The 25,924-nt window shown below is 45.0% G+C and overlaps 1 protein-coding gene across 3 annotated transcripts; it reads right to left on the bottom strand.

The window, feature by feature from the left end:
• LOC110493354 (uncharacterized) lies at positions 1–24,977 on the bottom strand. 3 transcript variants are annotated; one of them, XM_090194791.1, is made up of 3 exons: positions 13,463–13,824; positions 12,805–12,991; positions 1–4,778 (listed from the first exon to the last, which is right to left on the bottom strand). In XM_090194791.1, exons 2-3 carry the CDS (start codon positions 12,971–12,973, stop codon positions 2,326–2,328), a joined length of 2,622 nt encoding a protein of 873 aa, XP_090050917.1. In that variant the 5' UTR covers positions 12,974–12,991; positions 13,463–13,824; the 3' UTR covers positions 1–2,325. The 3 variants fall into 3 exon arrangements, with proteins under 3 accessions (XP_090050917.1, XP_090050918.1, XP_090050919.1); XM_090194792.1 differs by having other exon boundaries at positions 12,805–13,053; positions 13,463–13,601; XM_090194793.1 differs by lacking the exons at positions 12,805–12,991; positions 13,463–13,824 and adding exons at positions 24,242–24,428; positions 24,853–24,977 and having other exon boundaries at positions 1,457–4,778.
• Between the last annotated feature and the right edge of the window lie 947 nt (positions 24,978–25,924).

Genomic DNA, 25,924 nt, shown 5'->3' with positions numbered 1-25,924 from the left:
TTTGTTCTGTTGGTATTTATAATTCAATTCGAGGATACTTGGCAATATTTTTTTTACACACAGGTTACATCCAGATGATGACACAACAATACACTCATATTGTTTACTTCTGACGTCAATCCAGACCAGCCCTTCTCCTGGGGTTAAAAAGAATGGCTGAATTCTGTCATAATCCAGACCAGCCCTTCTCCTGAGGTTAAAAAGAATGGCTGAATTCTGTCACAATCCAGACCAGCCCTTCTCCTGAGGTTAAAAAGAATGGCTGAATTCTGTCACAATCCAGACCAGCCCTTCTCCTGAGGTTAAAAAAGAATGGCTGAATTCTGTCACAATCCAGACCAGCCCTTCTCCTGAGGTTAAACAGAATGGCTGAATTCTGTCATAATCCTACTGGGCAAAAAACCTGGTTGATTCAACGTCGTTTCCACGTCATTTCAACCTAAAACGTCAAAGCGATGACGTCGTTTCAACCTAAAACGTCAAAGCGATGACGTTGAATCAACGTTGAATCAACGTGGAAAACTAAGTAGACGTTGAACTGACGTCTGTGCCCAGTGGGATGATTCTATGGACACATTCTGTATTCAATAGGATAGCCCACAGGGCATTATTCTCTTCACGCTGTACTACTCGTAAACAGGAAGGAGGCGGGGCAGGTTGTATTTTAGATCAACTTCTCAATGTACCTTGTACAACGTGTAATAGGTGATCCAAATGTACCTTCTTTACACATCTCACTCATCAGTTTAAAAAGTAGGGCAGAGACACTGTTCAACAACGTAAACTGTAGGCCTATCTGACCTCTGTTACTGTGAACTGTTGTAATGGTATATATAAATATGTTATGACACTGTAGTGATTAAAGGGTTGATCTGCAGTTGTAACATACATTTTTAGACTTCTATAAATGAATGATACTGTATATCCCTATTGATTCTTGAAAACTATTCATTTATAATCCCTCATAAGATTATTTCAACTGTCACACCATCAGAACCACAAAATAAGTTTGTTTTCCTCCAATGTTTGGAAACATTGTAAATGTAAACAAACCCCCTATTGGCCTAAAACATGGTTAAAATTATCATTTTGAGATCATGAATGGTCAGATCATTTTCAGATCATGAATGGTCAGTCCATAGCAGATCATTTTGAGATCATTCATGATCAGTCCATAGCTAAAATTATAATTTTGAGATCATGAATGGTCAGTCCATAGCTAAAATTATCATTTTGAGATCATGAATGGTCAGTCCATAGCTAAAATTATCATTTTCAGATCATGAATGGTCAGTCCATAGGTAAAATTATAATTTTGAGATCATGAATGGTCAGTCCATAGCTCTATGAATGTGAAAGTGGTTACACGTCTCCAGGTCCATCCCTAAGCTTTATACCAAAACAAGGTTGCCTCGCTTTGTTATTGGTTCAACTTTGTTATTGGTCCTTTAATGCGTTTAGATATTGTTGTTTGTGTTGTCTGTGCTTTTACATCCAGAACAAATCACTTTGGATAAAGACTTCTGCTAAATGGAAAGAAAATAAATGGAAGAAAGATGTAATGTTTTTACCACGACTAAACAGAAGCTGGGATTCAATCCGACTTTTAAAGGCAATGTTCCCACTATCGCGTGTTTCTTATTCGTGGTAAATGCTGCATATGTTTTCGCACAGTCGGAAATTGCCTTTTTTAAAAGCTGCATTGTCGACAACCCACGGTCAAATGAACTCAGAGCATGAATCTGTGTCCTGGAACGCAGATTCTATACAGATATATTTATCACATGCTTTGGTGAATAAGAGATTTTATATAATGGAGAGCAATGGTGAGGCTTTTCCACAGTATTGTCTAACGAGCAGCACCATTGAGGACTTTCACCATTTTGAAGTAGTCAAAATGGTGGGACTTCCTGTGGGTTAAGGAAGGACGATATAATTCCATCCAGGTCAGCAGAAGGAGTTAACCAATGAATTTATAGTCCTGAGCTAACATTATATAACTGCAGGTAGCAGTAAATCACCAACCTTGGCTTTGTACCTGTTCAGACTGCAGCACATTAGGAGGTGGTATCCTGTTCAGACTGTACACACTGCAGTACATTAGGAGGTGGTATCCTGTTCAGATGATATGTATACACTCCACCAAAATAGGTGGTGGTATGTACTTTTTCAGTTGATTTGCTACCTTCCAATACACTCATAGAAGTAGAAGATATGGACTATTTTAAAAAGGAGATCGCTCTCAATAGTGCTGCCCAATCCCATACTGACACAGAAGACAGCATTGCAAAGATATGAGGTATAACTCTTCCTTTCCTAGTTAGCTTATGTAGCCTCTTCCTTCACTTCTCTCTCCTCGACCTCAACTTCTCTCTCTTTTCCATCTTCCTCCTCTTCTTTGACAATTACATTGAGAATAAAGGTAGGATTCTCTCCAATATGTATTCTTTGATGTTTCTTAAAATTTCCTGAGTAATTGAAGCTCTTCCCACATTGAGTGCAGTGGTAAGGCTTCTCTCCATTATGTATTTTTTTATGTTCCTTAAGGCTGCCTAAATTATCAAAGCTCGTCCCACAAAAATAGCAGTGGTTAGGCTTCTCTCCTGTGTGGATTCTCTGGTGTTTCTGTAGGGTATCTGCCGCACGGAAATTCTTCCCACATTGGGTGCAGTGGTAAGGCTTCTCTCCACTATGTACTATCTCATGTCTCTTTAGGTTTGCTTTCTCACTGAAGCTCTTCCCACATTGGGTGCAGTGGTAAGGCTTCTCTCCCGTGTGTACTTTTTGATGATTATTTAGATTACCTAAGGAACTGAAACTCTTCCCACATTGAGGACAGGGGTAACTCCCACGGCCAGGTCTTGATGTCCCTGGGTCAACTACACTACCAGTTTTCTCCTCTTCCTCAACTTCTCTTTTTTCCTTCTCATGTACTCTCTCGTGTCTCTTAAGGTTTGCTTTCTCACTGAAACTCTTCCCACATGCAGAGCAGTGGAAAGGTTTCTCTCCAGTGTGTACTCTTTGATGATTCTTTAGATTACTCGAGGAACTAAAATTCTTTCCACATTGAGGACAGGGGTAACGACCACAATCAGGTAGTCTTGATGTATCTGGGTCATCCTCCTCCTCTTTGACAATCACATTGAGAGTACAGTCATCCTCCTCCTCTTTGACAATCACATTGAGAGTACAGTCATCCTCCTCCTCTTTGACAATCACATTGAGAGTACAGTCACCATCCTCGTCTTTGACAATCACATTGAGAGTACAGTCATCATCCTCCTCTTTGACAATCACATTGAGATTACAGGTAGGTTTCACTCCAATGTGTTTTTGCTGATGTTTCTTAAAGGTTCCTGAATGATGGAAGCTCTTCCCGCAAAGAGAGCAGTGGTAAGGCTTTTCTCCACTATGTATTCTTTGATGTTCTTTAAGGCTTCCTGAATGATTAAAGCTCTTCTCACAAAGAGAGCAGTGGTGAGGCTTCTCTCCTGTGTGGATTCTCTGGTGTTTCTGTAGGGTATCTTCCACACGGAAATTCTTCCCACATTCAAAGCAGTTGTAAGGCTTCTCTCCATTATGTACCCTCTCATGTCTCTTAAGGTGTGCTTTCTCACGGAAACGCTTCCCACATGCTGAGCAGTGGAAAGGTTTCTCTCCAGTGTGTACTCTTTGATGATTCTTTAGATTACTTGAGGAACTAAAATTCTTCCCACATTGAGGACAGGGGTAACTCACACGACCAGGTAGTCTTGATGTCCCTGAGTCAACTACACCATTATTTTCCTCAACTTCTCTCTTTACCTTATCATTGATTTTCCTCTCACCCTCCTCCTCTTTGACAATCACATTGACAGTACTGGTAGGCTTCTCTTCTATGTGTATTCGCTGATGACTCTTTAGGTTTCCGGGTTGATTGAAACTCTTCCCACAAAGAGAGCAGTGGTAAGGCTTCTCCCTACTGTGTGATCTCTGGTGATTCTTTAGATCTCCCGCAAAACGGAATTTCTTTCCACACTCAGTGCAGTGGTAAGGTTTCTCCCCTGTATGTATTCTCTGGTGTTCCTTAAGGCTTCCTGAGTGATTAAAGCTCTTCCCACACGTGGTGCAGTGGTAAGGCTTCTCTTCACTATGTACTCGCTCATGTCTATTAAGATTTACTTTCTCACTGAAACCCCTCCCACACGTGGCGCAGTGGAAAGGTTTCTCTCCAGTGTGTACTCTTTGATGATTCTTTAGGCTTACTTCTCTTGTAAAACTCTTTCCACAAGCAGAGCAGTGGAAAGGTTTCTCTCCTGTGTGAGTTCTCTTATGATTCTTTAGAACTCCTGCCCGACTGAAACTCTTCCCACATTGGGTGCAGTGGTGAGGCTTCTCCCCTGTGTGTATTCTTTGATGTTCAGTAAGGTTTCCTGAACGATTAAAGCTCTTCCCACACTGGGAGCAGTGGTAAGGCTTCTCCCCTGTATGTATTCTCTGATGACTTTTTAGACTTCCAAGCTGAGTGAATCCCTCCCCACATCGAGCACAGTGGTAAGGCTTTTTTTTACTGTGTGATCTCTCATGACTCTTTAAGTCTCCTGTCCGACTGAAACTCTTCCCACATTGGGAGCAGAGGTAAGTCTTCTTTATTTTGGGAATCTGTTTGAGTGATTTGAGGTGAGTTGGACAATTAAAACTGTCGCTACAGCAGGGTTGGGGCTTCTGTCTGCATTCTTTATGATTTCCTGACGCTGTGGGACTGGGCTTGCTGTCTGAGTCTGGGTTGGAGCTCTTTCCTGTAAGAATATGAACACACATTGGGTAAGAAACAGAAAGAGGTACAAAGGCTTTTAGGCTTAAAAATGCAGGATTTAACCTTAAATAATGGCTAAAAAACTAGTCACGGAAGCAACAACACATCCTACCAATTCCTCAAAATAGTCCGAAATAATCTCAGATCAATCAAGAAATCTGTAATTAGTGTAGAGCCGTGATGTAGTGATAAAACTCCCCTACACCAATCACATTTAAGACTCCCCACCAGAGACCAGGGTTCCATATCCTTCACCAACAACATTTATTAGTTCCTAAAATCACTAGCCAGCCAGCCAAGTTCCCATCTCTGTGTTTTGTCAATGAAGCAGGTACATTGAGCAGGCAGGCCACATTAGCTCAATCAGCTTATCAAGTCACTGGCGACACATGTGCTTCGGTACCGTTTTGTTTCTTACACACTCTGGTCATAGAGAGGGAGAAAGTTGTAAGTCTGGCAGTGTTTCATAGAAAATCATGTTATAAAAGAGGGCGCGGCGGGACACCAGATGTTCGTGAATGGGAATATTGACAAGTGCGCATTGTCTTAATTCCCCATTTGCCCAAAACGATGGCAGACTGGAGTGATCACCAGGCCTGGAGTTTCCTGATGTTAGGGGCAAGGCCATTTGGCCTTCCAAGAGGTGCCCAATCTGCCAGGGCACCATGGCCATCTGCTAGAGCACCAAGGCAAACTGCCAGGGCACCATGGCCATCTGCTAGAGCACCAAGGCAATCTGCCAGGGCACCAAGGCCATCTGCTAGGGCACCAAGGCCATCTGCTAGAGCACCAAGGCCATCTGCTAGGGCACCAAGGCCATCTGCTAGGGCACCAAGGCCATCTGCTAGAGCACCAAGGCCATCTGCTAGGGCACCAAGGCCATCTGCTAGGGCACCAAGGCCATCTGCTAGAGCACCAAGGCAATTAACCAGAATAGACAATTAAATTGATTTGAAAACAACAAAAAAACACTAGCTCTTCTGTTAAGAAGAACATAAGTGTATGTCAATGTACAGAAATAATTATCCTACATGACAAAGTGTAGGTGATGGGCTGTAGTCAATACCATAGTCTGTCATGTTTGACAAATATAATGAAGGATAATTCATATTAAGGTCTAAAGGCTTGATTCTGTCATACCAGAGGCACTGTTCATTCAGACAGGAGAGGCTGTTCGTTCATTCAGACAGGAGAGGCTGTTCATTCAGACAGGAGAGGCTGTTCATTCAAAAGGCCAATGACTGTTGCGCACGGCAACATCACCCACCTTGCAATCTGAGCGGACGGAGGCAGTCAACATTTTTAAACTATTTAACCATAAACGCTAAATGCAATTTGGAACATTTGTGCACATTGCTGAGCTTATAGCCCACCCGGTTTCTTCATGCATCGCGCCGACAGAAACAAACATCTCTCTAGTAAGAAGGGTGGGGGTGCATGCCTTATGATTAACGAGTCGTGGTGTGATCATAACAACATACAAGAACTCAAGTCCTTTTGTTCACCTGATCTAGAATTCCTTACGATCAAATGCCGACCGCATTATCTACCAAGAGAATTGTCTTCGATGATAATCACAGCCGTGTACATCCCCCTCAAGCAGACACCTCGACGGCCCTGAAAGAACTTCATTGGACTCTATGTAAACTGGAAAACACATATCCTGAGGCTGCATTTATTGTAGCTGGGGATTTTAAAAAGGCTAATCTGAAAACAAGGCTCTCTAAATTTTATCAGCATATTGAATGCGCGACCCGGGCTGGCAACACTCTGGATCATTGCTATTCTAATTTCTGTGACGCATACAAAGCCCTCCGTCGGCAAATCTAACCACGACTCCATTTTGTTGCTCCCAGCTTATAGACAGAAACTAAAACAGGAAACGCCCATGCTCAGGTCTGTTCAATGCTGGTCCGACCAATCTGATTCCACGCTTCAAGATTGCTTCGATCACGTGGACTGGGATATGTTCCGGATAGCATCGGACAATTACATTGATGTATACGCTTATTCGGTGAGCAAGTTTATTAGCAAGTGCTTCGGTGATGTGGTACCCACGGTGACGATTAAATCCTTCCCCAACCAGAAACCGTGGATTGATGGCAGCATTCGTGCAAAACTGACAGCGCGAACCACTGCTTTTAATCATGGCAAGGCGACCGGAAACATGACTGAATACAAACAGTGTAGTTATTCCCTCCACAAGGCAATCAAACAAGCTAAGCGTCAGTATAGAGACAAAGTAGAGTTGCAATTCAACGGCTCAAACACTAAATGTATGTGGCAGGGTCTACAGTCAATCACGGACTACAAAAAGAAAACCAGCCCCATCGCGGACACCAATGTCTTGCTCCCAGACAAACTAAACAACTTCTTTGCTCGCTTTGAGGACAATACAGTGCCACTGACACGGCCCACTACCAAAACCTGCGGGCTCTCCTTCACCGCAGCCAACGTAAATAAAACATTTAAACGTGTTAAAGGCCCAGGCGGCATCCCTAGCCGCGTCCTCAGAGCATGCGCAGACCAGCTGGCTGTTATGTTTACGGACATATTCAATCAATCCCTATCCCAGTCTGCTGTGTCCACATGCTTCAAGAGAGCCACCATGGCTCCTGTTCCCATGAAATCTAAGGTAACTGAACTAGATGACTATCGCCCTGTAGCCCTCACTTCTTTCATCATGAAGTGCTTTGAGAGACTAGTCAAGGACCATATCACCTGCACCCTACCTGACAACCTAGACCCACTCCAATTTGCTTACCGCCCCAATAGGTCCACAGACAACGCAATCGCAACCACACTGCACACTGCCCTATCCCACCTGGACAAGAGGAATACCTATGTAAGAATGCTGTTCATTCGATTACAGCTCAGCATTTAACACCATAGTACCCTCCAAACTCGTCATTAAGCTCGAGACCCTGGGTCTCGACCCCGCCCTGTGCAACTGGGTCCTGGACTTTGACGGGCCGCCTCTATGTGGTGAGAGTAGGAAACAACATCTCCACCCCGCTGATCCTCAACACTGGGGCCCCACAAGGGTGTGTTCTCAGCCCTCTCCTGTAATCCCTGTTCACCCATGACTGCGTGGCCATGCACGCCTCCAACTCAATCATCAAGTTTGCAGACGACACGACAGTGGTAGGCTTGATTACCAACAACGACGAGACGGCCTACAGGGAGGAAGTGAGGGCCCTCGGAGTGTGGTGTCAGGAAAATAACTTTACACTCAACGTCAACAAAACAAAGGAGAATGTGGACTTCAGGAAACAGCAGAGGGAGCACTCCCCTATCCACATTGACAGGACAGTAGTGGAGAAGGTGGAAAGTTTTAAGTTCCTTGGCGTACCCATCACAGACAAACTGAAATGGTCCACCCACACAGACAGCGTGGTGAAGAAGGCCCAACAGCGCCTCTTCAACCTCAGGAGGCTGAAGAAATTTGGCTTGTCCCCAAGAACACTCAAACTTTTACAGATGCACAATCGAGAGCATCCTGTCGGGCTGTATCACCGCCTGGTACGGCAACTGCTCCACCCACAACCGTAAGGCTCTCCAGAGGGTAGTGAGGTCTGCACAACACATCACTGGGGGCAAACTACCTGCCCTCCAGGTCACCTACACCACCCGATGTCACAGGAAGGCCAAAAAAAATCATCAAGGACAACAACCACCCGGACACTGCCTGTTCACCCCGCTATCATCCAGAAGGTGAGATCAGTACAGGTGCATCAAAGCTAGGACCGAGAGACTGAAAAACAGCTTCTATCTCAAGGCCATCAGACTGTTAAACAGCCATCACTAACATTGAGTGGCTTCTGCCAACATACAGACTAAATCTCTAGCCAGTTGTATAATTAACATTTGGATGTAATAAATGTATCACTAGTCACTTAAACAATGTCACTTTATACAGTGGGGCAAAAAAGTATTTAGTCAGCCACCAATTGTGCAAGTTCGCCCACTTAAAAAGATGAGAGAGGCCTGTAATTTTCATCATAGGTAAACTTCAACTGTGACAGACAAAATGAGAAAAAAAATCCAGAAAATCACATTGTAGGATTTTTAATGAATTTATTTGCAAATTATGGTGGAAAATAAGTATTTAGTCATCTACAAACAAGCAAGATTTCTGGCTCTCACAGACCTGTAACTTCTTCTTTAAGAGGCTCCTCTGTCCTCCACTCGTTACCTGTTTGAACTTGTTATCAGTATAAAAGACAACTGTCCACAACCTCAAACAGTCAAACTCCAAACTCCACTATGGCCAAGACCAAAGAGCTGTCAAAGGACACCAGAAACAAAATTGTAGACCTGCACCAGGCTGGGAAGACTGAATCTGCAATAGGTAAGCAGCTTGGTTTGAAGAAATCAACTGTGGGAGCAATTATTAGGAAATGGAAGACATACAAGACCACTGATAATCTCCCTCGATCTGGGGCTCCACGCAAGATCTCACCCCGTGGGGTCAAAATGACCACAAGAACAGTGAGCAAAAATCCCAGAACCACACGGGGGGACCTAGTGAATGACCTGCAGAGAGCTGGGACCAAAGTAACAAAGCCTACCATCAGTAACACACTACGCCGCCAGGGACTCAAATCCTGCAGTGCCAGACGTGTCCAGGCCCATCTGAAGTTTGCTAGAGAGCATTTGGATGATCCAGAAGAAGATTGGGAGAATGTCATATGGTCAGATGAAACCAAAATATAACTTTTTGGTAAAAACTCAATTCGTCGTGTTTGGAGGACAAAGATTGCTGAGTTGCATCCAAAGAACACCATACCTACTGTGAAGCATGGGGGTGGAAACATCATGCTTTGGGGCTGTTTTTCTGCAAAGGGACCAGGACGACTGATCCGTGTAAAGGAAAGGTCAGTACAGGTGCATCAAATGGGGCCATGTATCGTGAGATTTTGAGTGAAAACCTCCTTCCATCAGCAAGGGCATTGAAGATGAAACGTGGCTGGTTCTTTCTGCATGACAATGATCCCAAACACACCGCCCGGGCAACGAAGGAGTGGCTTCGTAAGAAGCATTTCAAGGTCCTGGAGTGGCCTAGCCAGTCTCCAGATCTCAACCCCATAGAAAATCTTTGGAGGGAGTTGAAAGTCTGTGTTGCCCAGCAACAGCCCAAAAACATCACTGCTCTAGAGGAGATCTGTATGGAGAAATGGGCCAAAATACCAGCAACAGTGTGTGAAAACCTTGTGAAGACTTACAGAAAATGTTTGACCTCTGTCATTGCCAACAAAGTTTATATAACAAAGTATTGAGATAAACTTTTGTTATTGACCAAATACTTATTTTCCACCATAATTTGCAAATAAATTCATTAAAAAATCATACAATGTGATTTTCTGGATTTTTTTTCCCTCATTTTGTCTGTCGTAGTTGAAGTGTACTTATGATGAAAATTACAGGCCTCTCTCATCTTTTTAAGTGGGAGATCTTGTACAATTGGTGGCTGACTAAATACTTTTTTGCCCCACTGTATAATGTTTACATACCCTACATTACTTCTCATATGTATATACTGTACTCTATACCATCTTGCCTATGCCGTTCGGCCATCGCTCATCCATATATTTATATTTACATATTCTTATTCAATCCCTTTACACTTGTGTGTATAAGGTAGTTGTTGTGAAATTGTTAGATTACTTGTTAGATATTACTGCACGGTCTGAACTAGAAGCACAAGCATTTCGCTACACTCGCATTAACATCTGCTAACCATGTGTATGTGACCAATACAATTTGATTTGATTTACTGCCATGTGGACATTGTTGGGCTTATAACGTGAAGAAAAAAATGTAACTAAACATTCTGATCAGCCTCATTGCTATTAAAGGGTGTTTTGACGTACAGATGTTGGATTAATTTGGGATCTATCACCCCACAACTGTCCCAGAGTCTGGTTTGGAATATTTACTTCTCGCATAGAACAACAAGCAGACCAATAGAATAGGGCAATGTTTGAACTATGGGGGGGATAATACATTGACGTAGTAAAAGCAGCAGCCTGTTCGTTGCTCATCTTGTCGACCAAAAAAAATGTACATTTCTTCTAACATCTTCAATATGCGTCTTGGAATCTGATAAGACCGTTGCTGCCTAGCCCGATGTGTCGCTCTTCGCTAGCAGCCTAGCCCGATGTGTCGCTCTTAGCTAACAGCCTAGCCCGATGTGTCGGTCTTCGCTAGCAGCCTAGCCCGATGTGCCGCTCTTCGCTAGCAGCCTAGCCCGATGTGTCGCTCTTCGCTAGCAGCCTAGCCCGATGTGTCGCTCTTAGCTAACAGCCTAGCCCGATGTGTCGCTCTTAGCTAACAGCCTAGCCCGATGTGTCGCTCTTCGCTAGCACCCTAGCCCGATGTGTCGCTCTTCGCTAGCAGCCTAGCCCGATGTGTCGCTCTTCGCTAGCAGCCTAGCCCGATGTGTCGGTCTTCGCTAGCAGCCTAACCCAGTGTGTCGCTCTTCGCTAGCAGCCTAGCCCGGTGTGTCGCTCTTCGCTAGCAGCCTAGCCCGATGTGTCGCTCTTCGCTAGCAGCCTAGCCCGATGTGTCGCCCTTCACTGGTAGCCTACCTCGGGGCTGCGACGACTGTGAGATGGACCCGATCACGTGACGGGAATTGGCTAATAGGAATTGAGATATCTGAGAGAGCCATGTGAGTGAGAGGTGCTTCGGAGCAAGGCGTTGGCAGCTAGGAGAAGGGAATGGCTATCCAGACTATGCAAATAGTCTGCGTAGCCATTTGATTAGCTGTTCAGGAGTCTTATGGCTTGGGGGTAGAAGCTATTTAGGAGTCTCTTGAACCTAGATTTGGCGCTCTGGTACTGCTTCCTGTGCGGTAGCAGAGAGAACAGTCTATGACTAGGGAGGCTGGAGTCTTTGACAATTTGTAGGGCCTTCTTCTGACACTGCCTGGTATAGAGGTCCTGGATGGCAGGAGACTTGGCCCTGGTGATGTACTGGGCCGTACGCACTACCCTCTGTAGTGCCTTGCGGCCGAGCAGTTGCCATACCAGGCAGTGATGCAACCCGTCAGAATGCTCTCGATGGTGTAGCTGTAAAAATCTGATGACCCATGCCAAATCTTTGTGTCTCCTGTGGGGGAATAGGTTTTGTTGTGCCCTCTTCACGACTGTCTTGGTGTGCTTGGACCATGTTAGTTTGTTGGTGATGTGGACGCCAAAGGAACTTGAAGCTCTCAACCTGCTCCACCACAGCCCCGTCGATGAGAATGGGGGCGTGGCTCGGTCCACCTTTTTCCTGTAGTCCACAATCATCTGCTTTGTCTTGATCACATTGAGGGAGAGGTTGTTGTCCTTGCACCATACGGTCAGGTCTCTGACCTCCTCCCTACAGGCCGTCTCATCGTTGTCAGTGATCAGGTCTACCACCGTTGTGTTAGTGGGGGACGATTGGAATCCAAACACAACCTCTCATGTACGTCATGATGACCTCAGTTACACAAATCTCACAACTGTTTTGGAATATAGTTTATGACCAAAAGTATCCTACTTACACTTTAGTCAATATTGAAAGTGGAATAAATGTTTGACTAATATCGATGCCACAGAAGCCATTTTCAACCAGAGAAGTTGGTTTTTGCATTAAGTTGCTCTTTCATTTTGTTGGGACGTCAGCCAGAGGGCTGGTACATTAACAGAGCATTGAAAGAAAGGCTTTTACAAGGGGCTTGTTGCTTTGAATCACACAGCGATAACACAAATGAAATATATAAAATATTATAATGTTTGGGGATAAAGCAATCTGTCCTCCCTCCCTACGAAACACAGCCTGAACTCAAGTCAAAGAGGATGTAAGTCTTCCATTTTAGTCCTTCAGCAGATGCGCTTAACCAGAGCGACTTGCAGTTAGTGCATCCATCTTAAGTAGGTGAGACCACCATATTTCTCAATCATAGTAAGTACATGTCTCCTCGATAAAATAGATATCAGCAAAGTCTGTGCTAGTGGGAAAAGACAGCCAGAACTCACCGGAGTCACTGTTTTCTTCCTCCTTGATTTCTCTCTCCTCCTCCTCTTTCACGATCACATTGAGTTCCAGTGTTTGACTGCAGTCCTCCAGCTTCACTGACACCACTTCTGGACCCTGTTGTGAGCTTCTCTGGGCCGGATCACCACAGCCAGAACCCGGCTCAGACATGGTCGGCTAGAGATGGATCTAAAAGAGGAGACCTCAACAAGTTCTGGGTGGTTTTCACAGATGGATCTTTCGTGTGATTGCTACAGAAAAGACAACACAAATATGTAACGTTTGCTAAATGAGCTAACCACACATAACGTCCAACAGGGATTTTTTTTTATAGCATAAATCGGTAGCCATTAGCAACGGTTGGTCCAGCTAATTTAGCTAGCTAGCTAATTCCTCGCTAAGTCATTTTGCTCACAATGAGACGTTAGCTGGCTACCAAAAGCAAGTCACACTTAAACCGTTATCCTGAACTGTAGTTAACTAACTAACATTAGCTATAGTAACAGATTGGAGGTTGTAACTAGCTAACTACCTAGCTGACTAATGGCTAACTTGCTGGGAAAAACAACAACAAAGACAGGCCGCGGAAACCACTGCAGATTCATGGAATGCGTTAGTTTACATACCCAACTACAAGGTCACATTTAAAAATGTAAATACCTGAACAGTTACTTTTCTGTAATTGTTTGGCTGTAAATGCAAATTATGAGTTCCTGTGAGAGCAATCAGAATCGTTCAATGTATTATTCTATATGGTATAAACACATCTGTATGACGGGATCATCTTCTTCTTCGATGTGGTTTAACGGCAGGTGGCATCCAACACATGTTGCATTACCGCCACCTACTAGACTGGAGTAAAACACCCTTATAGTTAGCTTTTTTTTTTTTTAAGTTAATAAATGAACAAATACCCACCACCCTACTCCACTAAATCTATGTAGTCGTAGCTCAGGCCAACAGCCTGAAAGGACACCACCACTCAACACACCCTGTAACTCTTATGATGTCAAACGTCATTCAACCAAATACTTCTCTGCAGCTGCCACCACAACTTCAATTTTCTGCGACTTATCTTCCATCCCTGCAGTACAGTTAATAACCATTGCTATAAATTCTAAAAAATCAAATTTTACTGAAACATGGATCACTTGTTGTCCTATCTCTCTGTACTGGTACAGATCTACTACTAACACCACTCCTCTCAGGATCCCTCCCTCTGTTCTGGTACAGATCTAATACTAACACCACCCCTCTCAGGATCCCTCCCTCTGTACTGGTACAGATCTACTACTTACACCACTCCTCTCAGGATCCCTCCCTCTGTTCTAGTACAGATCTAATACTAGCACCACTCCTCTCAGTATCCCTCCCTCTGTTCTGGTACAGATCTACTACTAACACCCCTCTCAGTCCCTCCCTCTGTTCTGGTACAGATCTACTACTTACACCTCTCCTCTCAGGATCCCTCCCCTTGACCCATCTTCCTCTACTTTCTTCATTGTCTCAGCATATGACACCTTCTGCACTATTCTAACCCTGGTAACCTCAACCTGCCTCTCTCACAGAGACATTTCTGATCCCCTGCCCCATGGGCACCCCTACAATTAACACATACCACAGGTAGCCTAGTGGTTAGAGCGTTGGGCCAGTAACCGAAAGGTTGATAGATTGTTCTGCCCCTGAACAAGGCAGTTAACCCACTGTTCCCCAGTAGGCCGTCATTGTAAATTAGAATTTGTTCTTAACTGACTTGCCTAGTTAAATAAAGGTTAAATAAAAAAATCCCACATAAACGCATTGAATAACATTGTATTACTAAGTGGACAGATGTTGAAGAGAGTGAAACCTCTTGCAGCACCTGAGTGACGTAGCGGGTCTCAGGCACTGCATCTCAGTGCTAGAGGTGTCACTACAGACACCTTGGTTCGATTCCAGGCTGTATTACAACTGACCGTGATTGGGAGTCCCATAGGGTGGTGTACAATTGGCCCAGGTTTGGCTGGTGTAGGCCGTCATTGTAAATAATAATTTGTTCTTAACTGACCTGCCTAGTTATATAAAGGTTCATTTAATAAATATATAGGATTTGAAGACATTGGGGTCTTAGACCAAAGCCAGTAGGGGAGTCCGGAGGCATTCTATCCCGACAAGAAAAATAAGGAATTTCAACAGCTGAATTTGGTGCACTTTGAGATTAACTTTGAGAGATTAGATATTTTTTCAGGTAATTTTGCAACTTCCCACCTGCCACAGCAGAAACGACCAATTACATTAGCTACTATGGGCCTTTCTACTCTGGAACACTATCTCCTCTTTACTCTACAGCATATTGCCAAAAAACTTCAAACATTGGCTCATTAGACAAGCCAGAGTCTATCTGATTGTCAAAAATGTCTGGGATATTGTCAGAACGGTACAGATCAGATGTATTTGCCCTCAAGTGTGTTTAGACTGTTACTTATCTACTCTATTGACAGGTTGACAAGAACATGTGGTAGCTAACTAGCTTGTTTGATTGTTTACAAACAAATGAGTGAATGTGCTAGAAAGCTAAACAGCTACATAGCTAGCTAGTGGACTGTTGTGGCTAGCTAGCTGACTGCTGTGGCTGGCTAGCTGACTGCTGCGGCTGGCTAGCTGACTGCTGCGGCTGGCTAGCGGACTGCTGCGGCTGGCTAGCGGACTGCTGCGGCTGTCTGGCGGACTGCTGCGGCTGTCTGGCGGACTGCTGCGGCTGTCTGGCGGACTGCTGCGGCTGTCTGGCGGACTACTGCGGCTAGCTGGCGGACTGCTGCGGCTAGCGAGCGGACTGCTGCGGCTAGCGAGCGGACTGCTGCGGCTAGCGAGCGGACTGCTGCGGCTAGCGAGCGGACTGCTGCGGCTGGCTAGCGGACTGCTGCGGCTGGCTAGCTGACTGCTGCGGCTGGCTAGCTGACTGCTGCAGTTGGCTAGCTGACTGCTGCGGCTGGCTAGCGGACTGCTGCGGCTGGCTAGCGGACTGCTGCGGCTGGCTAATGGACTGCTGCGGCTGGCTAATGGACTGCTGCGGCTGGCTAGCTGCTGCGGCTGGCTAGCTACTAGCTAGCGGACTGCTGCGGCTGGCTAGCGGACTGCTGCGGCTGGCTAATGGACTGCTGCGGCTGGCTAATGGACTGCTGCGGCTGGCTAGCTGACTGCTACAGTTGGCTAGCTGACTGCTGTGGCTGGCTAGCGGACTGCTGCGGCTGGCTAGCTGACTGCTGCGGTTGGCTAGCTGACTGCTGCGGTTGGCTAGTGGACTTCTGCGGCTGGCTAGCGGACTGCTGCGGCTGGCTAGCGGACTGCTGCGGCTGGTTAGCTGACTGCAGTGGCTAGCCCAAAAAAAGGAGTTGTTTTGAACGTTAGATCATCTTATCCCTTGAGGCTTTAATTAAAAGTGTTCCCTCTGTACTGGTACAGATCTACTACTAACACCCCTCCTCTCAGGATCCCTCCCTCTGTACTGGTACAGATCTACTACTTACACCTCTCCTCTCAGGATCCCTCCCCTTGACCCATCTTCCTCTACTTCCTTCACTGCCTCAGCATATGACACCTTCTGCACTATTCTAACCCTGGTAACCTCAACATGCCTCTCTCTCACGGAGACATTTCTGATCCCCGGCCCCATGGGCACCCCTACAATTAACACATACCACAGGTAGCCTAGTGGTTAGAGCGTTGAGCCAGTAACCGAAAGGTTGATAGATTGTTCTGCCCCTGAACAAGGCAGTTAACCCACTGTTCCCCAGTAGGCCGTCAGTGTAAATTAGAATTAGTTCTTAACTGACTTGCCTAGTTAAATAAAGGTGAAATAAAAACATCTCATATAAACGCATTGAATAACATTGTATTACCAAGTGGACAGATGTTGAAGAGAGTGAAACCTCTTGCAGCACCTGAGTGGCGCAGCGGGTCTCAGGCACTGCATCTCAGTGCTAGAGGTGTCACTACAGACACCTTGGTTCGATTCCAGGCTGTATTACGACTGACCGTGATTGGGAGTCCCATAGGGTGGTGTACAATTGGCCCAGGTTTGGCTGGTGTAGGCCGTCATTGTAAATAATAATTTGTTTTTAACTGACCTGCCTAGTTATATAAAGGTTAATTTTTAAAAAATATATAGGATTTGAAGACATTGGGGTCTTAGACCAAAGCCAGTAGGGGAGTCCGGAGGCATTCTATCCCGACAAGAAAAATAAGGAATTTCAACAGCTGAATTTGGTGCACTTTGAGATTAGATATTTTTTCAGGTAATTTTGCAACTTCCCACCTGCCACAGCAGAAACAACTAATTACATTAGCTACTATGGGCCTTTCTACTCTGGAACACTATCTCCTCTTTACTCTACTAGCCCAAAGCCAGTAGGGGAGTCCGGAGGCATTCTACCCCGACAAGAAAAATAAGGAAGTTCAAAAGCTAAATGCATGAATTTGGTGCACTTTGAGATGAACTTTGAGAGATTAGATATTTTTTGTCTGTGTTCTCTGGTGTCTCTCTCCATCTGCCCTCTTCTGTCACTTTCTCTGTCTTCTCTGTTGCTGTCTGTCTCTTCTCTGGTGTCTCTCTCCATCTGCCCTCTTCTGTCACTTTCTCTGTCTTCTCTGTTGCTGTCTGTCTCTTTTCTGGTGTCTCTCTCCATCTGCCCTCTTCTGTCACTTTCTCTGTCTTCTCTGTTGCTGTCTGTCTCTTTTCTGGTGTCTCTCTCCATCTGCCCTCTTCTGTCACTTTCTCTGTCTTCTCTGTTGCTGTCTGTGTCTTCTCTGGTGTCTCTCTCCATCTGCCCTCTTCTGTCACTTTCTCTGTCTTCTCTGTTGCTGTCTGTCTCTTTTCTGGTGTCTCTCTCCATCTGCCCTCTTCTGTCACTTTCTCTGTCTTCTCTGTTGCTGTCTGTCTCTTTTCTGGTGTCTCTCTCCATCTGCCCTCTTCTGTCACTTTCTCTGTCTTCTCTGTTGCTGTCTGTGTCTTCTCTGGTGTCTCTCTCCATCTGCCCTCTTCTGTCACTTTCTCTGTCTTCTCTGTTGCTGTCTGTCTCTTTTCTGGTGTCTCTCTCCATCTGCCCTCTTCTGTCACTTTCTCTGTCTTCTCTGTTGCTGTCTGTCTCTTTTCTGGTGTCTCTCTCCATCTGCCCTCTTCTGTCACTTTCTCTGTCTTCTCTGTTGCTGTCTGTGTCTTCTCTGGTGTCTCTCTCCATCTGCCCTCTTCTGTCACTTTCTCTGTCTTCTCTGTTGCTGTCTGTCTCTTTTCTGGTGTCTCTCTCCATCTGCCCTCTTCTGTCACTTTCTCTGTCTTCTCTGTTGCTGTCTGTCTCTTTTCTGGTGTCTCTCTCCATCTGCCCTCTTCTGTCACTTTCTCTGTCTTCTCTGTTGCTGTCTGTGTCTTCTCTGGTGTCTCTCTCCATCTGCCCTCTTCTGTCACTTTCTCTGTCTTCTCTGTTGCTGTCTGTCTCTTTTCTGGTGTCTCTCTCCATCTGCCCTCTTCTGTCACTTTCTCTGTCTTCTCTGTTGCTGTCTGTCTCTTTTCTGGTGTCTCTCTCCATCTGCCCTCTTCTGTCACTTTCTCTGTCTTCTCTGTTGCTGTCTGTGTCTTCTCTGGTGTCTCTCTCCATCTGCCCTCTTCTGTCACTTTCTCTGTCTTCTCTGTTGCTGTCTGTCTCTTTTCTGGTGTCTCTCTCCATCTGCCCTCTTCTGTCACTTTCTCTGTCTTCTCTGTTGCTGTCTGTCTCTTTTCTGGTGTCTCTCTCCATCTGCCCTCTTCTGTCACTTTCTCTGTCTTCTCTGTTGCTGTCTGTGTCTTGTCTGGTGTCTCTCTCCATCTGCCTTCTTCTGTCACTTTCTTTGTCTTCTCTGTTGCCTCTCTCCATCTGCCCTCTTCTGTCACTTTCTCTGTCTTGTCTGTTGCTGTCTGTGTCTTCTCTGGTGTCTCTCTCCATCTGCCCTCTTCTGTCACTTTCTGTCTTCTCTGTTGCTGTCTGTGTCTTGTCTGGTGTCTCTCTCCATCTGCCCTCTTCTGTCACTTTCTTTGTCTTCTCTGTTGCCTCTCTCCATCTGCCCTCTTCTGTCACTTTCTCTGTCTTCTCTGTTGCTGTCTGTGTCTTCTCTGGTGTCTCTCTCCATCTGCCCTCTTCTGTCACTTTCTGTCTTCTCTGTTGCTGTCTGTGTCTTCTCTGGTGTCTCTCTCCATCTGCCCTCTTCTTTCACTTTCTCTGTCTTCTCTGTTGCTGTCTGTGTCTTGTCTGGTGTCTCTCTCCATCTGCCCTCTTCTGTCACTTTCTTTGTCTTCTCTGTTGCCTCTCTCCATCATCTACTCCTCCGTTGCTGTCTCTGTGTCTTCACTTCCCTACTATGTCTGGCTGCTGCTGGTCTAAAGCCTTGTTCACATTGGCAGTTTGAAGTGACTGAAATCCATTTGTTTTTGCATATCCGACTAGAATCTGTTATTTTTCCTGCAGTCTGAACAGCCAAAAAAAGCACATGGAATCTGATAATTGAAGCCACATTCCACCTTCATAGGTGGTTTGAAGTCAGATACAAATCTGATTCCTGGCAATGTCTGGGATATTGTCTGAACGGTACAGATCAGATGTATTTGCCCTCAAGTGTGTTTAGACTGTTACTTATCTACTCTATTGACAGTTTGACAAGAACATGTGGTAGCTAACTAGCTTGTTTGATTGTTTACAAACAAATTAGTGAATGTGCTAGAAAGCTAAACAGCTACATAGCTAGCTGACTGCTGCGGCTAGCCAACCGGACTGCTGCAGCTAGCTAATGGACTGTTGTGGCTAGCTAGCTGACTGCTGCGGCTAGCTAGCTAGTGAACTGCTGTGGCTAGTTGACTGCTGCGGCTAGCTAGTGGACTGCTGTGGCTAGTTGACTGCTGCGGCTAGCTAGTGGACTGTTGTGGCTAGCTAGCTGACTGATGCGGCTCCCTTGAGCCTTTAAAAGTGTTTCTTACACTATGATTTTGGTCATTCAAAGCATTGGAAACGTCCATGGCAGGCGTTGTCATCACCGTAGCTTGGTACATAACTTCTGAGTGATAGGAAGCAGGAGCACCATCACCAATCAGCCTCCACCACTCCACACACACACACACACACACACACACACACGCCTGCCGTTACTATGACAACTAGCGTAGCCATGTCAGCCAATGACTGCTGTCTGAACACACACATCTGATTTCGTCACTTGTAACTTCGTGTTTGGACAGTCAGTATTCCAAAACAGGTTTGGAAAAACAAAACTGATTTGAGCATTAAGGCCTGCTGAAGTGCTCCACTGACCTTCTGTTATCATCTGTCCTCCTCCTTGGCTCATCTGAAAAGGGGGGGGGGGGGGGCACAACTAGAATTGCTTTAGAGCCCTAATAAAACAAGGTAGATTGGTCTTACTGCCGTTGAAATGTACAATAAATGTATCTGAAATGTAGCTGTATACATCACCAAATATATCAAATCAACGTTTGTCTACTTTAGAAGGCTACACGGTTTTGATCCTATACTAGTGCGACGTTCAACATGTAAAACAAAATGGAGGTCTATCTGAGTAATGATAGCAGAGTGAACGTTTGTCTACTTCTTTCAGTAAGCAACACACGGTGGTGTTGGCCCTATACTACTGAGACATTCAACATGTAAAACAAAATGGAGGCTTATCTGAAATGTCATTTTCACTAAATTTGCAAACATTACTAAAAACATGGTTTCAATTTGTCATTCTGGGTTCGTGTGTGTAGATGGGTGAGAGAAATGTTTTTCTTTAATCCATTTTGAATTCAGGCTATAACACAAAATGTGGAATAGTCAAAGGGTTTGAATACTTGCTGAAAGACTGTAGGCACTGTAGTAGGCACTGTAGTAGGCACTGTAGTAGGCACTGTAGTAGGCACTGTAGTAGGCACTGTAGTAGGCACTGTAGTAGGCACTGTAGTAGGCACTGTGGTAGGCACTGTAGTAGGCACTGTAGTAGGCACTGTAGTAGGCACTGTAGTAGGCACTGTGGTAGGCACTGTAGTAGGCACTGTAGTAGGCACTGTAGTAGGCACTGTAGTAGGCACTGTGGTGGGCACTGTAGTAGGCACTGTGGTAGGCACTGTAGTAGGCACTGTGGTAGGCACTGTAGTAGGCACTGTAGTAGGCACTGTAGTAGGCACTGTAGTAGGCACTGTGGTGGGCACTGTAGTAGGCACTGTAGTAGGCACTGTAGTAGGCACTGTAGTAGGCACTGTAGTAGGCACTGTGGTAGGCACTGTAGTAGGCACTGTGGTAGGCACTGTGGTAGGCACTGTAGTAGGCACTGTAGTAGGCACTGTAGTAGGCACTGTAGTAGGCACTGTGGTAGGCACTGTGGTAGGCACTGTAGTAGGCACTGTAGTAGGCACTGTAGTAGGTACTGTAGTAGGCACTGTAGTAGGCACTGTAGTAGGCACTGTAGTAGGCACTGTAGTAGGCACTGTAGTGGGCACTGTAGTAGGCACTGTGGTAGGCACTGTGGTAGGCACTGTAGTAGGCACTGTGGTAGGCACTGTAGTAGGCACTGTAGTAGGCACTGTAGTAGGCACTGTAGTAGGCACTGTAGTAGGCACTGTAGTAGGCACTGTAGTAGGTACTGTGGTAGGCACTGTGGTAGGCACTGTGGTAGGCACTGTAGTAGGCACTGTAGTAGGCACTGTAGTAGGCACTGTAGTAGGCACTGTAGTAGGTACTGTAGTAGGCACTGTAGTAGGCACTGTAGTAGGCACTGTAGTAGGCACTGTAGTAGGCACTGTGTTTAGAAAAGTACAAGAAAACCATAGAGTCCAGACACACACCATTCACATGAAGGCCAACCAAATGGAATGATGAATTCAATTAACAATGGTCTCTTCACAACGGTCTCTCCCCGCTACAGTGTTATCAAATCCTCTCAGATCTACACAAGTACATGGGGTGCAGGGCTTAAGGGACGATTTGGTATTGGAGCCACCTCTTCTTTCCTAGTCTGACCTTGGAATCTTGGTCCACCAACCTTCCTTTGGAGGGAGCCACCTCTTCTTTCATAGTCTGACCTTGGAATCTTGGTCCTCCAACCATCCTTTGGAGGGATCATAAATGCCGGCCCTTGGTCTCTGAATCCAAACCCTTCTGCCACACATGTACCAACATGTCTCTGATCTTACATTGAGCCTCAGCTCGACCCAGTGGAGAATCTATTGATCCATGTTCTATCACCCTTTTGGCTATTTGATCTGAGTTCACAGAATCATTACAAACCACACAGTTTGACCTTTTGTTCTGCCAGCAGCACAAACAATGACATCACTCTCATATAATGAGTTTATTTACCTTAACTTTATCAGGCAGGTCAATTAAAATACACATTCTTGACACCTTATTTCACAAAAAAAAGAAAATAAAAAATGTCTATATAAAAAAAAACTTCAACATAAAAGCCTGCATTTCAACGTCAATAACTGATTTAAAATATTATATTTTAATCAATGGCCACCTTTATTGTGCTAATAAGAAAATGCAATAAGTTACTTATGGAAAGAAAATTGCTTCAAAGACAACTTTTTAGGACCAATATTGAAAACTACAATGTTGAAAATATTGGGCTACCTGTCTGTAGACCCTGTCTGTGGGACCTGTCTCCTCAGTTAAAGTAGGTTGGAAATAATTCATTAAGGTCTCCACCAACCAAATATATGTTTAGTTTTTGAAAGGGACTGTGTCGTATATATCCAGCTGCACTTTGTGTCCCCCCCGTGCAATGCAATTCCTATGGAGTTAGCTCCTTCACCTCTCTCTCCTCTACCTCAACTTCTCGCTCTTCTGCCTTAATGTGTCTCTGTTCGCCCTCCTCCTCTTTGACAATCACATTGAGAGTACATGTAGGTTTCTCTCCAATGTGTCTTAACTGATGATTCCTTATGTTTGTTGCCCAACTGAAACTCTTCCCACAAAGTGTGCAGTGGTAAGGCTTCTCCCCTGTATGTACTCTTTGATGTTCCTTAAGTACTGAATAATAATTGAAGCTTTTCCCACATTGGTAGTGGAGTAGAGGCCTGAGGGAACACAATATGTTGTAGATATGTGGTAGTGGAGTAGAGGCCTGAGGGAACACAATATGTTGTAGATATGTGGTAGTGGAGTAGAGGCCTGAGGGAACACAATATGTTGTAGATATGTGGTAGTGGAGTAGAGGCCTGAGGGAACACAATATGTTGTAGATATGTGGTAGTGGAGTAGAGGCCTGAGGACACACAATATGTTGTAGATATGTGGTAGTGGAGTAGAGGCCTGAGGGAACACAATATGTTGTAGATATGTGGTAGTGGAGTAGAGGCCTGAGGGAACACAATATGTTGTAGATATGTGGTAGTGGAGTAGAGGCCTGAGGGAACACAATATGTTGTAGATATGTGGTAGTGGAGTAGAGGCCTGAGGGAACACAATATGTTGTAGATATGTGGTAGTGGAGTAGAGGCCTGAGGGAACACAATATGTTGTAGATATGTGGTAGTGGAGTAGAGGCCTGAGGGAACACAATATGTTGTAGATATGTGGTAGTGGAGTAGAGGCCTGAGGGAACACAATATGTTGTAGATATGTGGTAGTGGAGTAGAGGCCTGAGGGAACACAATATGTTGTAGATATGTGGTAGTGGAGTAGAGGCCTGAGGGAACACAATATGTTGTAGATATGTGGTAGTGGAGTAGAGGCCTGAGGGAACACAATATGTTGTAGATATGTGGTAGTGGAGTAGAGGCCTGAGGGAACACAATATGTTGTAGATATGTGGTAGTGGAGTAGAGGCCTGAGGGAACACAATATGTTGTAGATATGTGGTAGTGGAGTAGAGGCCTGAGGGAACACAATATGTTGTAGATATGTGGTAGTGGAGTAGAGGCCTGAGGGAACACAATATGTTGTAGATATGTGGTAGTGGAGTAGAGGCCTGAGGGAACACAATATGTTGTAGATATGTGGTAGTGGAGTAGAGGCCTGAGGGAACACAATATGTTGTAGATATGTGGTAGTGGAGTAGAGGCCTGAGGGAACACAATATGTTGTAGATATGTGGTAGTGGAGTAGAGGCCTGAGGGAACACGCGTAAGATGTTGTGAAATCTGTTGTGAATGTATTGTAATGTTTTTAAAATGTGTAACTGCCTTCATTTTGCCAAGGCAGCAGCTAATGAGGATCCATAATAAATACAAACTTGCCTAAATATTCAGAAATAACTTGAAGCTTGATATTGGCATGGTCTAATTTGACTCAACAACCCAAAACACACATATAAGTTTAGATTTCTTAATGTACCAGAAAATCAACTGTAATGTGGGGTTGTTTATTAAAATTAGCTGGTTAACTCATTGATCCTGATTTGTATAGCACTCTAAAACAAACAATGTTGTTAGCTTGAATTTACCTGAGTCACTGGTTTCTTCCTCCTTGATTTCTCTCTCCTCCTCCTCTTTCACAATCACATTGAGTTCCAGTGTTTGACTGCAGTCCTCCAGCTTCACTGACACCACTTCTGGACCCGGCTGTGAGCTTCTCTGGGCCGGATCACCACAGCCAGAACCCGGCTCAGACATGGTCGGCTAGAGGTGGATCTAAAAGAGGAGACCTCAACAAGTTCTGGGGGATTTTCACTAACCTTGATCGTGGGATAGTTCCAAAAATATATATGTTGCTAAAATAGCTAACAACTCATCCCGTCCAACAGGGATTAACACAAACCGGTAGCCAATTAGTTTAGCAACGGTTGTGGTCAAGATAATTTAGCTAGCTAACTACCTAGCTAGTCGCCAGCTAGCTTATTCCTCGCTAGACATTTTACTCACAATGCAATGATAGATGACTAAATATAAAATAAAAGACACACTTCAACTCTCACTGAATTTAGTTAGCTAGCTACACAAACGGGTTGGATTGGAGTGTTGTTCTAGCTAGTTTGGATAACAACAAAGACAGGCCGCGGCAACCACTAACGATTCACGGAATGCGTTAGTTTACAGACCAAATTTACAAGCTCACATTTAAAATGTTAGCAGTAGGCTACTTGATACTGATTTCCTTTGGCTACTTGTTTGGTTGATGAGATCCAGTGAGAGCGCAAGCAGAATCAATCATCCACCTGCGTCTCGACGTCAGCGTCTCGTCAGCAACATTAATGAAGTACTTCCGGGTCACGGAATTTCGGAAACTTTCAAAAAATAAAGTCCCCCCATGTAATAGTAGAAAGGTGTCAATAACCTGTATTTAGTTGTGATATAGAGAAAAGTGTCTAAACGCTAGGGATAGGGGAAAAGTGTCTAAACGCTAGGGATAGGGGAAAAGTGTCTAAACGCTAGGGATAGGGGGAAAGTGTCTAAACGCTGGGGATAGGGGGAAAGTGTCTAAACGCTAGGGATAGGGGAAAAGTGTCTAAACGCTAGGGATAGGGGAAAAGTGTCTAAACGCTAGGGATAGGGGGAAAGTGTCTAAACGCTAGGGATAGAGGAAAAGTGTCTAAACGCTGGGGATAGGGGGAAAGTGTCTAGACGCTAGGGATAGGGGAAAAGTGTCTAAACGCTAGGGATAGGGGGAAAGTGTCTAAATGCTAGGGATAGGGGAAAAGTGTCTAAACGCTAGGGATAGGGGAAAAGTGTCTAAACGCTAGGGTTAGGAGAAAAGTGTCTAAACGCTGGGGATAGGGGGAAAGTGTCTAAACGCTGGGGATAGGGGGAAAGTGTCTAAACGCTAGGGATAGGGGAAAAGTGTCTAAACGCTAGGGATAGGGGAAAAGTGTCTAAACGCTAGGGATAGGGGAAAAGTGTCTAAACGCTAGGGTTAGGAGAAAAGTGTCTAAACGCTGGGGATAGGGGGAAAGTGTCTAAACGCTGGGGATAGGGGGAAAGTGTCTAAACGCTAGGGATAGGGGAAAAGTGTCTAAAGGGTAGGGATAGGGGGAAAGTGTCTAAACGCTAGGGATAGGGGAAAAGTGTCTAAAGGGTAGGGATAGGGGAAAAGTGTCTAAACGCTGGGGATAGGGGGAAAGTGTCTAAACGTTAGGGTTAGGGGAAAAGTGTCTAAACGCTAGGGATAGGGGGAAAGTGTCTAAACGCTG

This window comes from Oncorhynchus mykiss, chromosome 13 (genome assembly GCF_057628025.1).
Source record: "Oncorhynchus mykiss isolate SJ-2025 chromosome 13, ASM5762802v1, whole genome shotgun sequence".
NCBI lineage: Eukaryota > Metazoa > Chordata > Actinopteri > Salmoniformes > Salmonidae > Oncorhynchus > Oncorhynchus mykiss.
Note: the sequence above shows the minus strand (reverse complement) of the source record. Positions and strands in the feature narration are given on the sequence as shown.

Excerpts from the sequence above, each read along its gene's own strand:
- LOC110493354 (XM_090194793.1), bottom strand. The coding sequence starts at position 24,410 with ATGTCTGAGCCGGGTTCTGGCTGTGGTGATCCGGCCCAGAGAAGCTCA. Across the intron at positions 4,779-24,241 it reads GGAAGAAACCAGTGACTCAG|GAAAGAGCTCCAACCCAGAC; the intron begins GTAAATTCAAGC and ends ATATTCTTACAG.